The 13570-nt window shown below is 37.3% G+C and overlaps 1 protein-coding gene across 1 annotated transcript in view; it reads left to right on the plus strand.

The window, feature by feature from the left end:
• Positions 1–13570, plus strand: part of PTPRN2 (protein tyrosine phosphatase receptor type N2) — a 664954-nt gene that overhangs the window by 250210 nt on the left and 401174 nt on the right. The window contains exons 6-8 of the mRNA XM_030008997.2: positions 2181–2652; positions 9925–10179; positions 12124–12164. Of these exons, the coding sequence (XP_029864857.1) occupies positions 2181–2652; positions 9925–10179; positions 12124–12164 (768 nt within the window). The remainder of the gene's footprint in view (positions 1–2180; positions 2653–9924; positions 10180–12123; positions 12165–13570) is intronic.

The following is a 13570-nucleotide window of genomic DNA, read 5'->3' on the forward strand; positions in this document are numbered from 1 at the left end:
TACTTGGTGTGTCTGGGACTGCTTTGTGTCATCCTCTGCAGTTCCTTCGAGGGAGTAAGTGTCATTAGAGAGTTAATTACCCCATGCAAAGACCCATTGAAATTGAGAGATAAATACACTCGAGTAGTAGTTTTTCACATCTAGGATTTGCTATTAAGTATGTAAACAGTGTTCAACTTGTATTTTGACAACTGGCTCCCCTCTTGGTGTTGATCAGAGCAGTGCATACCCTGCAGCTGGTGCACTGAACCAGAGCTACATTGCTGTTGTTTGATACAGTTCCCAGGGGACATTAAAATATTTCATACACAAAGCTGCTTGATCTCTAGCTCTATATTCTTTGACACTGTCTTACTCTAGCCCAATTTCTTGGCATTAACAAAACACATTTCTATGTTAAAGACCACCTGCAGAAGTCAAAAGCCTTGCACTGATGGATCACAAGCCAAAAAATCCAAAGTGCCTTTTTTTCTGTAATAAAGTTGCATAAGCCATAAATCTACAAATCATGATATGGAATCATGGAATGAACCTCTTCAGTCATTTCTCAGGGGGAGGATAACCCTCTTGGAAAACAAGGTTTATGAATATATATTATAAAATCAGCTGACTGTTATCAGAAGAAGTAAAATTGTTCAGATGGAGAGCAAAATTATTGTCCATAAATAAAGAACTAGATAAAATCTAAAAGTTTTTATTCATCTCTGGAATAGCTCATCAGCCTTACTTATTTTGCCTTTACAAAGTCCATTAGGAAATATATAAATAATGATTTTTCTGGCCAAATTCTACTGATTGTTATCCTCTGAGGTGTATAGTCTCTGCACTCTATATGTATTTTGCAGCTCTTTCTGTCCCAAACCATTATGCTATCAGTGCACAGGGACACCAGTGATCCACTATCATTTATAGCAGTGAGAGCTGAAATAATCCCTGTCCTAAGTTTCCCACATTGTAATGTAGTTTGTATGACAGTTTAATCAAGCAACCACAGCTGAAAAGCAGGACTCATTCTTCAACACGTATATGGTATGGGATGCAACTTCAGCAGTGTTCTGAAGGAACTATAAACAAAGAATCTAATTGGAATAATTCTGAATATAAGTAAACCTCTCCGTTCAAATTTGTATTTAGCAGGGAGTGAAGAAAAAATATTTTTTAAATGATTTAGGAGGGTGGAACCGGTTTGTCAAAAACAAAAAGTCCTGCGTTCAGGTTGTGATCATAAGAAAAATATCTCTAGGATTAAATTATGGTAAATGTAATACTAATTAATAAGTTTATTGTTTCATGTGCTGGATAGAGGCCTAAAGTCCTTAAGGGGAATTTAGAATTTGTCCTCAAAACTAAATTTCATCAACAACAACAAAAAAAAGGTCAATGAAAAAAATAAATGTTGTCTTGCAATACTAGATTCCCAGGTGGTGCATCCTTGAAAATCCGAAACTGAAAACAGAAAACTCTAGTGCCAGCCCTCCTTTCCACTTTTTTCCCAGCACTTTTTCAACAAAAATGTGGTTTTAGTTTGATTGAAACATTTTTTACATTCTTGTTTAATTTGCTGAGTTGTTTTACCTGAAAATAATAAACTAATTAAAAACCAATTTAAATGCTGGGTTTGCATTTCTTTATACTGTCAGAGGACATATTGATTAGAGATTTAATTTAGTGAAAAAAATAAGAGATTTCATTTAAAATAGAATAAGGTTTTTCATATATACAAAAGATTTGTTTTATTTTCTTGGTGTTCTTTAAAAAAATGGCATTTTTTATTTGACTTGTTAGTTTTTGGTAAGTAACTTTAAAAAAAGTTATTCTCACAAGTCTCGTAAAAACCAAAGGGAAAGTGGCTTTACTAAATTTTCTTTGTCCGACTGAATACAAATAGTGCATACATAGTTAACATCAAGTTTGAACTGTATCATTCTCTCTCTAATCTCTTTCTCTTGCTTTTTAATAATTTAATAAACTGTTTTACAAAATTTCTACCGAAGTCATAGTGCCTCCTTAAAGCAAACTTACCAGTTTGAGGTTTGCCATCTACATATGCATTACAGATTCTAATTACTGTTTTCCTGGGTGGTAAAACACTAAGGGTTATGCCTGTGATTCCTGCATAACAAGAATCATCACAAAGCAATAATGACCCAGTCCTTTTTTCCACCTTCTACTCTCTCTAGAGCTACATCTATAATGATCCCATCAGGTACTACATGATGCAAAAACCCAAAGAGCGAGCACCTCCTTTAGCCCATGCATCAACATCCCATCAACAGCACACGGAAAATCTCCTTGCAAGGACCTTCAACCAGCCTCAGCCAGAGAAGTTCTCGCCAGAGTCAGAAATGGGGCTTGACCAAAAAACTCTGATGGCAGCACTGCATACGTACATCACTCGGAACTTGTCAGCACAAAGCAATGATAAAAGCTCTCAGAGCAGGACTAAAGGGTCTCACATTTATGCTGATAGATTCTACCCTTCGCAAGTCAGTCCTTTTGATGGAAATTTTGCCAAAGGAAAAACAGATTTTAAAATGAAGAAGATGTTCCAGCCAAGACCTGCGTCTGGAGTGCTGGGGCCAACCCCTGAGATGCTGAATCGTAAGTCTGCTTCCCAGGATGATCCAAAGGACCCTCTGAGTGTAGTGGATGGTAAAGTCGATATTTACTTATTTTAACTTCTCTGAAGTTTCCCTTACGTTCACTGAGCATTTTTGAGAAAAAAATTTTAAAAAAGTAGACATTCTAATATATCTCCTACTAATGGCATATTTGTATCTACCATAATACTCTCAGTAATAATGTTCACCGTTCTAACTACTCTTTCCCGGCAAACATCTACCCACATTCTTCAACCCACCTTCCATATGCATGCAGAAATATATGGCACTCAGTAAGATGTAACATTTATGTAACTTGTTATATTTTCAAAGCATTTTACAAACAACACGTAATTACGGGTACATCTTTGCTATCAAATCTGTTTTTATGCATGCATCCCACGCTATATATAGGTAATATAGAAATGCCTGGTTTTGTTCCATTTTTCTGTATTTAACTAGAAATTCAAGGACCATGGGTAAAATTCAAAGTTAGACACAGAAATTAACATTAAGATAAATTCTGGTGCAGAACACAGAGAGGGGAGGAGTCTGTCAATTATGTGGATAGGTGGACACCGAATATTGCAGGAAAGTGGGATTACATCTAGTTTGGGCTGGGCATTCTATAACAAACAACCCATTTGCTGGATTTTAGTCTTTTTTTGCTAATGCTGTTTAACAGTGACCCGATCCTGATTTCTTTTGTATGTGATAGTTTGAAAAATAGTTAAATGGAGATGGAGCATAACATCTCACGGGACCCTGTGATACCCTTTAAGCGCTGCTTTGTAAGACAAGATGGGTCTTCACGGCATGGCTGGGGATCAGGTAGAGTTTAGAAAATAACTGTCATTCATTTTATTGTTTGTTTAAACTAATCTAACTATTGATGTTATTCCGGTGGTTCAGAATTCCTGAAAAATGAAAGAATTGATCCTCAGCCATTTGCCAAGCAGTTACATCTGTTACACTGTAGTCACCACTATCCCAATGGATTTTGGTGATAGGTAAGAGGGTTCCTTTGAATCCCTTCTGTACTTACTATCATCCATAGAGTTTAATGTTCTTTGATTTGTTTTGGTGTGTTTTTTTTTTTTTAAAACCAAACACACAGAAATGTCAAAGTTGCAGCAGAGGAAGGATAATGCTTGCAATCTAAAGGATGCTCAGAAGTGAAAGCATTCTTGGTATGGTGCCCAGAGATAATAGGTTTCAAGGAACGAACTATAATGTAAAATCAAATCCAGGTGGCACAGTAAGTCTCTTGCACAGGTTAGACAATTTTGTTGCTAGACTCAAAACAAACTAGGCACATGCTGGTTTCATTATCCTCCAGCTGTTCCACTTCACCTTTCCTGGTAGGAGCCAACCGGGAAAAAAATGCTTAACACTTAGAGGGAATAACATGTTTCACAATTCATTGGGTTGTGCTACTTTGACTTCACATACATAATGTGCCCTGTAGGAACTTCTTCCATTGCATTAGCTTTTAAATGTTGCATAGACATAAAATTATGAATCGTCTGAGTAGGAAATAATAGTTTCCTTTGTATTTTTGAGCCACTTAACAGTCTCATAAGGAAGTGGTGAGGACAGACCCCAGTGTATTCGTTGTTTAAAATGCTGTCCATTGGAATGATGGTGGTTTGGATTCAGATTTGCCAGGCTGACCACGCCATCTCTTTCTGCTTTTAACCTTTCTTCAACCTCTCTGGTGCTTCAGGATTTTTGTATGCTTGTGGGTTGTTATGCTCTTGCACTCTCTAAACCACAGAACTGTTCAGGAACTGGAAAGCATGGGGTACAGTCACATGAGCTCAGTTCTCTGCTGCATCTGATACAGGATTAGACAAAGGAACTTGACTGGGAGAACAATCCAGAAGGTACTGAGCAGATTAACACTGAGAATTGCTGCAAAACAGTGGCAGGTAAATTAGCTAACAATGCACCCTGAGGGAGAAATACAAGAGAAGGAAATGCGGAGCTATTTTTCTATCAGATTTGGAAACTGTTACCTCTAGGAGTAGCATGATGTGCGTGGGTACTGCCTTTGTAGTCACTGTGCTATAGTGGAATGGTTAATCTGCCTTCTGCACCAGCCGTATTTAGCATTTGGCTCAGTTTTAAGTGATTTGTTCTAGTCTATTTATTTTTGGTGTATTAAATATTACAGAATACATCTCTCTGTTGCTTTGGAAAGGTCACAAAATTAGTAATTCAGATGTCTTTTTTTCAAAAAATAACAAACTTCCATGTTTGTAAAGCAAAAATATTTTTGTACGTTCTCTGTCTTGCAAAGCTGTGGTCACCAGTCCATGTGGTGCCCAGCTGCTGAGGATAGCTAATGTGTGGTCAGTAGGGTGTTGGGGTAGAAGAAGACAGACCACCCTGTGGGACTGCTAGCAAAGTTACTGCTGCCGTACCATTAGGCTGTCAGGCAAGCTCCTCTTGTTACCGACTAGGGGAATTCTACTCGTGAAGCTGATATTAAAAATTGCATCATCTAAGATATATGTGCCTTTACTGTCATCACGGTTCCGAGGCAACTGTGAAAGGCAACGTGCCTTCTTCAGTTCAGAAGCCGGAGCTAAGGGAGAAGTCTGGTTTGCAGTACAAGCCCTGTGAATCATGGGTAAGCATTGCCGATTCTATTTAGAAGGGGTCAGTGGGAGAGTATAAAGGCTGTGCACAGGTACATGCATGTTCGAGTACATGTGCTACTTAAGTGATATGCCATTGCTGTACCCATCTGCTTTTTGGTCTTTCTCCAACAATATTTTCTGATTTTAATAAATTAATCATAATTTCCTTTAATTACCCAAAGGTGTTTGTAAATAGATGCACTGATATTTATTTGTGTATCAGCCTTGTCCAATAATATGCAAATGATATACAAACATGGAGAGGTGCCATAACAAGAAGTGGAAGCATCCATATTTAACATGGGCATGTATTAACATCATATCAGTAACCTCATGAAATTAGCAAATCTCTTTGTGTAGACTTCCATTTCACCAGGCTGTTACAGACATTTTGGTGACTGTTCCTCCTAGTGTACTGAAAACATGATGTTCTTCATACTTACTAGCTTTGGTTATCGTCTTTGGTCCCTGACATTTTAAGTCACACTTGCAGTTGTTCAGTAAAGGTAACATATAATGCTTAAGTTTTTCTCATGTTGACACAAGTATTTAGGAGTTTGTTTGATGAACTGTGCCCAGGTGGCATTGACCAGGGCAGAAATAGCAGCATCACAGGAGCAGGAGGCTCCTCTGAAACACATGTATTTAATGAATTAGGAGGACCTGCAGTGAGCCTCTTAGTATTATCTGGAGTAGGGCCTGTAGCCATATGTTTTCTCATGTGATTCCCTGCCCTGTTCCCCCATTTCCATTTTGTTTGAGATTGAGACTGCTTTGTTATTGACTGTGAACCTGTGGAAGTGGACTGGAGAGGTAAGACTTGGCTAAGATAATAGGTACGGAAAAAAGTTAGTTTGGAAAAAATGAAATGGAATGGAAATGACAAGGCGATATTGACTGTGTGTTGTTGAGTAGATCATTAGTTCGTCTTGACAGGTGGCTGGGAAACAACAGAAATAAACAAAAATCTAGTAGTGCTACTCTTTTAATCATATATGTCCTGAAATATAATTCCCTTTTAAGATTTGTCTTCAAATATTGATGTAATGGCCCATGACTAGCTTGAATAAAATGTAACAGGCAAATGCAGAAGCAAATTATTTTTCTGAGGTTCAAAACTTGCTTTCAGCTTAGAAACCTCAGGTTGCTGATTTTTCAAATCAGAATTTTGAGCTACTTTTGACTTGAATCTGCTGCTGAATTTGTGTAATTTGAACTAGCTTTTTTATCATAAATGAATGAACATTGTACAACTTTTAGTCAATGACACAATTGCTTTTATGCTGTTCTGTTTGCTGGAATTTGCTTGAAACACCTCCCTGTGCATTTTGCTAAAAACGTCATAGTGTTACTAACCACTCTTTTGAAGCATTTTAAGAATCTTGGTCCCCTTCTCAGAAAATAGATAAACTGTCAGGACTTTAATTAACATTAATGCTGAGTAAACTTGAGAATCTGAGAGTCCAAATTTTGAAAAAATGGTGCTACTAGGCATGTAAGTGTTTTTGAATTTTTTTCATAAATCCAATTTCTTGGTAAGATGTTTCCTAATAACTTGAAAATCACAGTAACTGAATGACATTCTCCTCAATGTGTTATGGCTAGAAAGCAAGGGTTCTAAGTCAAGGGAAAAGAAATGTGGTTTCTGTTCTGAAGTTGAACAAATAGAAAATGCTTCAAAAATATTGTAGGAAAGTGAGTGAGTGATCCTAAAGCAGTCAGCACCATTTAATAGGAAATGTAACCTGGATTGTGGGAAACTCATGTTCCAGGCTCTAATCAGCTGGCTGTTTTGGGCATGTTCTCTTTTCTTTTGCCTAAAATTAAATATTAATGAATGATGTTAGTGTGACTTAGAAGCCTTTCATTCTTGACAGACATGTTTTCTAAGACCATTCCAGATTTACAAGGGGTTTAGAAATACGGAGATGGATTCTTGGTCTGCACTAAAAATAATTATGAACATTTGTAAATATTATTCCAGATGGTTGCAAAACCCTTCAAAATCTCATTCATAGATTGTTAGCTGCTACACATCATGGGTTATTCACATCAGTGGATAAATGGCAAACACTCTTGAAAAAAAAGTCACTGAAGTCATCACAGTTTTCATTTTTTTGTAGGTGCACTGATGTCAGGTAATCAAACAGTGTTCCAAGAACACTTTTTCTTACTGTGGTGTGCCTTGCAATGTGTCTTTATGCATTTAGTTGAAAAGTTTTAGGTTTGATTTGGAACTGACATATATTCTGCCTTTTCTTTGCTGACTTTATTAGCTCTGCTTCAATAATTCAGTTTTTTCTGTCAGGTTATTGCCCAATAGTTCTATGAAACATAAGAACAGAAATTATACCTATGCAGACACAAGGCTTTTCCAGTAATCTGGCAGTGCTGGTATTTCCTACAGCTTAATTTCCTGCATTGCTGCTATGTGTAACATCTTCTCCAAATGGCCACCTTCCTGGTAGCTCTTGTGTTTCTTGAAAAAGTTTCTTGAACTCAGTTTGATCAAGTCTAGTGAAAACTTTATTGCAGTTTGGATCAATTTGCTCCTGTAGATTACCTTCCTAAACAAAAGCATTTGGTCATTATACTTTTACTATATTATTAAATTTATGACAGGGGATGGATACAATACAATGAAATGTGGAAAGGAAAGTATTCAAAGATTTCTGTGAAGTGTTACGCAGCTTCCATCAAACTTCAGTCCTAATTTTGCTGCCTCCAGATATCTCAGTCAGAGAGTTTGGCATAGATCATGAGATTAAGTCTTAGACTCTCATTACTGAACACTTTCTTTCCTGTAGAAAGCACTCTGCTATTTCAGTATGGTACCATAATCTTTGTTGGCTGCCATAGTTTGAAGCAGCATCATAGATTTAACTTATCTTTTTTATTGATAGTAGCACTTAAGTGTGTTTAAAACTATGTTTAAGAAAATTTCAGAAGTTCACAGCATACAACCTCAGCTGAATATTATAATGAAATCAGTAGAATTTTGTAACATCATCATGGGGCATTATTGGAAAGATGTATCCTTTTAACCTGGAAAAGCAAGTACATGAAAGTACCACCTTCCCCATGTGCCGAACCCGTCTGACTCACAGTAAACCTACTATTTAAGCTGCTTAAGTTATCTTGGTTTATATTGACTAATTAGTTTAGGGAAAACAGCGTTAGCTTAGCTGGTGAATTATGGGTCAGGTCAGAGGAAATTAATCTCTGCCTTGAAATGGCATTGAGAAGCTGATGGTCAGCTGCAGGTTCTAACCTCTTCAGCTAACACTGTGGGGTCCAAAGAATGACAGACGTGTCCAAGGTCTTGGCCTCTTTTTCCCAATGACAAATAATCCTTGATTCTTGTTTCCCTGCAAAATCACAAGTGTTCTGCTGCCTCTTCCCTGGAGCAGAAGAGTCTCTAACTACATCTTCTTCTTCTTTCCTAGTCTCTTAACTACTTCTTCCTCCTTTGCTGTGAAAAGCAAAACCTTCTCTTTAGCCCTTTTTCCGGTAGTGTTTTCCCCTTTGTACACCTACTTTTTAATTCACTTTCATGTAAGCCTGAAAGCTCACAGCATGGTCCCAAAGTCTTGTTTACAGATGATAATGAACATGTCCAGCCACAGGGCTTAACAGGGAGAATGTTACCATAAGAAAAAAGATTGGATGTTGCCTTCAAACTGCTTATATATAAATCCATACATTCAACAGAGATTTGAAAGCAGTCCATATCTTCCTCTAACACAATACTACCTATGTGAAAGAGTTTTCTTGCTTGCATGCATATGCATATGTATGCTAAATTCCTGATCAGCATGAATAAGCAGAACAGAGGCATGATTGTAAATGGTTTTGGTATGCTACACTAAGCCCTACATTTAGCATCTCATCCTCCAAGGGACGTTAGGCCGAGTTTTTCAGAGTTACACAGAATGGTACTGAAGGATACATGCAGTCCGAAAAGTACCTTCCCTGAAGAGCTGTTATGCTACATTATCTAACTCACCTTTAATATCCATTGTCCTTGAATTTCCTCATCTTCAAAACTTTTTTCACATCAAGGTTGTTTTGTTGGTTTGGTTTTGGCTTTTCTGTGGTGTTTTTTTTGTTTTGTTTTGTTTTCCCTAAAAGTAAGTCCATTTGCTTTTCCTGGCCTGGAATGTCATCTTAACATTTCTTTCCTCAATGTGACTGGTAAAACATTCACAGCTGACAAACCAAAACAGTAAAGTTCACTTTTGACAAAATACATATTTTCCAAGAGAAATCAATACAATTTGGAAGGTTTGTTCATTACATATCCATGTATGTAATGGACATATATCCATATCCACTTCTGACTGAAGAGGAGCCTTTTGAAAGACAAAATATCTGACTTTTTTTTTTTTTTCCAGAGCTCTATATAGCTATTTACCTTGCAAAAAACAAATTACCAAAGAAACCTGATCTCTAATAAACAGTAGCATTGTTTGCGCTGTCTTGTTATAAACTCTAACATCCATTTATATTACTGTGTTTTCTGTAAAGATGGCAGCATGACTGTGTATGCACTCTTTTGGAAAACACTCTCCATGAAGGAAAAGATATCTTTTAGGAAAAATGAAAGATACTTACTGATACAAGCACACATGCTTCATGTATGCAGCTAAATCTTGTGCTTCTGTTGTTTTGTGATCCAGAGGCACTTATTAAAGATGTATTGAAGGACCTAGAGAAACACCAAGTGAATGTGGAGAATCTCAGCTCAACAGAACTGGATGAGATTGCTGATACTATCGCCAATGCAATTCAAACCGTTGGCATTCAGGAAGAAACAGAAGAGGGTGCTGGAAAAACTAAAGACAACAAAACAGAAGCACAAATAAAGAAAGGAGATTCTCAAGGAAGGGCAGAGGTTCAGAATGAATTAATGGAAAACAATGTTAATATACCAGGTATTAATTCTAATAGTTATGTACATCAAAAGATAGCTACCCTAATTTTCCTTTATTGTTTCACATTAGTGCTAGACTTTTAAAAATCAGTTTTAAAGAAGACAAGAGGAAAATTTCTGTATTTTTCCCTGAAGGCTGCAGAATTTTAGCTTTGTTGGTTTCTTTTTACAAGAGGTACTTTATTTACCAAAAATGCATCTGTTTGTGAACCCTTGGCCTTCCAGCTTCACAAACAAGATAAACTTACATACCCAATTATATTAAAATACAAATTGCTTTATGTGTGGTCTAATTTCCCTTTCTTGAAAGAAAATGAGATGTTTAAGCAAAATGATAAAGAAAAATTATTATATTCCAAGAATGTTTTTCAAGATATGTGGGGATAAAAATTATGTTTTACAGATAATCATTCTTCAGTGTACCACAATTACTTGCAGAAGAAAGTCTTAGGTACAGGTAGAAAACTTTCCCTTTCCTGCTTAGGCAAATAAAACAGTTATTATGGTTATTTGCTTCTGTCTGGACACATGTTTTCCTGGTGATGCAGATTCAGGAGCTGCAGTAATTGCCATTAAGGAGTTGATACCACAGTAAGACATAAGTTACCACTCACCCCTTCTCTATTTTAGGAATGTTATGGTATCTAGGACACTAAAAACATATGTGTCGTGGTTTCACCCCAGCCGGCAGCTCAGCCCCACACAGTTGCTTGCTCACTCCCCCCCGGTGGGATGGGGGGAGAATTGGACGGGTAAAAGTGAGAAAACTCGTGGGTTGAGATAAAGACAGTTTAATGGTCAAAGCAAAAGCCGTGCATGCAAGCAAAGCAAACCAAGGAATTCATTCCCCACTTCCCATGGGCAGGCAGGTGTTCAGCCATCTCCAGGACAGCAGGGCTCCATCACGCCTAACCATGACTTGGGAAGACAAACGCCATCACTCCGAACGTCCCCCCTTCCTTCTTCTTCCCCCAGCTTTATACACTGAGCATGACGCCATATGGTCTGGGGTATCCCTTGGGTCAGTGGGGGTCAGCTGTCCCAGCTGTGTCCCCTCCCAACTCCTTGTGCCCCCCCAGCCTGCTCGCTGGTGGGGTGGGGTGAGAAGCAGAGAAGGCCTTGGCTCTGGGTAAGCACTGCTCAGCAATAACGAAAACATCCCTGTGTTATCAACACTGTTTTCAGCACAAATCCAAAACACAGTCCCATGCTAGCTACTATAAAGAAAATTAACTCTACCCCAGCCAAAACCAGCACAATATGCTATAAGTCATAAACAGTGATTTTAACTTACTGTCTTTTTTCATGGTGATATACTGAAATCCTTACTAGATAGGGATACTCTGGTTATTTTAATTGCCAATTCTTTTTGTAGATTAAAATGAGCAGACTTGAGGGTTTGTCTTGAATCATGCTGGGAGAAATGAATAAGACTCAGTTCATAAACCAAAAAGCCAGCATTATTTGACTGAGGTTAATGATGTGACTGCATATCATCACTGTAGTTAAACTGTTACATGGTTTTGGTAGACAATATCAATTGAAATAAGTCATGTTCCACCAAAATGCATATGAGGCATGTATATGTTTCCTTTTTCTTTAACGTAAATGTCCATTCAGCTAGCTAGAGCCATTTTATTGCTTTTTTTCTTATATATTGATAAACTGATATGAAGATTGGACACTTAATTAGCAAAATAACACTATTACATTGGCTCTTGAAGTACTCTGCCTATTGATCTTGCATTAATTTGCTATCGAAGTGGGCTTAGAATAACAATACTGAATTATACAGTGCTCTTTACTCTGCCCTTTCAGCTTTGATGTCTTAATGTTTAAATTGCATGAAAAGGCCACCACTACAAAGCAGCCTATAAGCAGTGTTTATTTCATATATGATGTTTTCTCTTCATAACTACGTATCTGTGCTTTTCATATCCTACAGACAATGGAGTGCGTGAAGCCAGTGCCAGAATTGATAAAGAGGTAGAGTACCAGTATTTTAAAAAAACAAGTATTCCATCTCAGAATATCAGGTTTATATGCAGTGAAGGTTAAAAACACACTTCTGAAATATAAGACTTGTTTTGTGTTTTGTGTGGATATAATTCAATATCACAGCAGAGGCATATTGTTGTTGATGCTTTGAAATATTAAATGAACATTTATTTAAACCTTAACCAAAATGAGTTTTGGAGTTCAAAAAACCAAAATCAAGTCCTGTTTTGCCTTTCTATCATTCATGAATAGACAGAATTCATAACAGATCCCAAAGTTCAGACAAATTCAGGCTTTTGCTCAGGTTAGTAAATTTTGAGTATTGAGGTGTTCTTGAAAACACCCTTCTTCTTTGACCTGTCCTTTGGCTTTTAGTTCTGGGGAACGTAAGCATCCTTGCTCAGAAAATCTCTCTGTTTTTCAGAAGAAGATGAGTAAACATATTCACTCTGAGGGCATGTGTTTGTGGGAGGGTTCGAAATTCCCTCTCCTTTCATGGGATCTGTCATTCTTCACTTTACCGTTAATTCTTCCAAATCGTTGAATATCAGAGGTATTTCAAAAGCACTAGGGATTACATCTCATAGCCTAGGTGGTAACACCAAATTTGGGATTTTAATCCAGATTACTTTTACAATATTCCTCATGAGCTTTGAATCATATCCTGTAGACTTATGTCCAATATTCAGCCATTTGGGGGGTATATTCATCTTTCTTTTTCTGGGTTGCATGGAACAGAAAAATCTCAAAGAAATATTCTTAAAAACAGCCGTGAAACTTCTCCTACTATATACTCCATCAAGAGCTAACAGCTAAGATTCATAAATGGGCAAAGCCTCTTGTGTTCACAGTAAAATCTCTTTAGTAGCTGCCCTTCTACCAAGCAAGGAAAACACACAAGTGGACAATGTGGCAGGAGCTTTAACCACACACATGAAATTCTTCAAGGAATGAAGCGCTACATTCACAGTAGACTTAGAGAAACCATGTATAGGTTTCTTACTGACAGTTTGAATAGGGAATGTGATAGAAAAAAATATATTGTGACACAGAGCACAAAGTGCCCATTAGCCATCATTTCCTCCCAAATGCTTGGCTGCAATAAACTTATGTAATGAAACTAACTAATGAATTGTTCCAGGCATGTGTTTTGACTTTTGCTCACTTGCTTATTGTTTCGGTTTATTAGACAGATTTTTTTCTGTGATCATATGTTTAGCTTAGTGGCTCACTCACAAACAGTTTGTCACAATTTCTAGAGATGAATAAGTGAAATATAATTTGTCACATAATATCTGTTCCCTTTCCTGTGTTATGACTCGTGAGAACCAAGCGGTATGCATGTTTCCAGTCCTAACACTTAGGCACATTGATGGATATTTCTATTATTTCTC

The sequence above is a fragment of the Aquila chrysaetos genome, chromosome 3, assembly GCF_900496995.4.
Source record: "Aquila chrysaetos chrysaetos chromosome 3, bAquChr1.4, whole genome shotgun sequence".
Classification (NCBI taxonomy): domain Eukaryota; kingdom Metazoa; phylum Chordata; class Aves; order Accipitriformes; family Accipitridae; genus Aquila; species Aquila chrysaetos.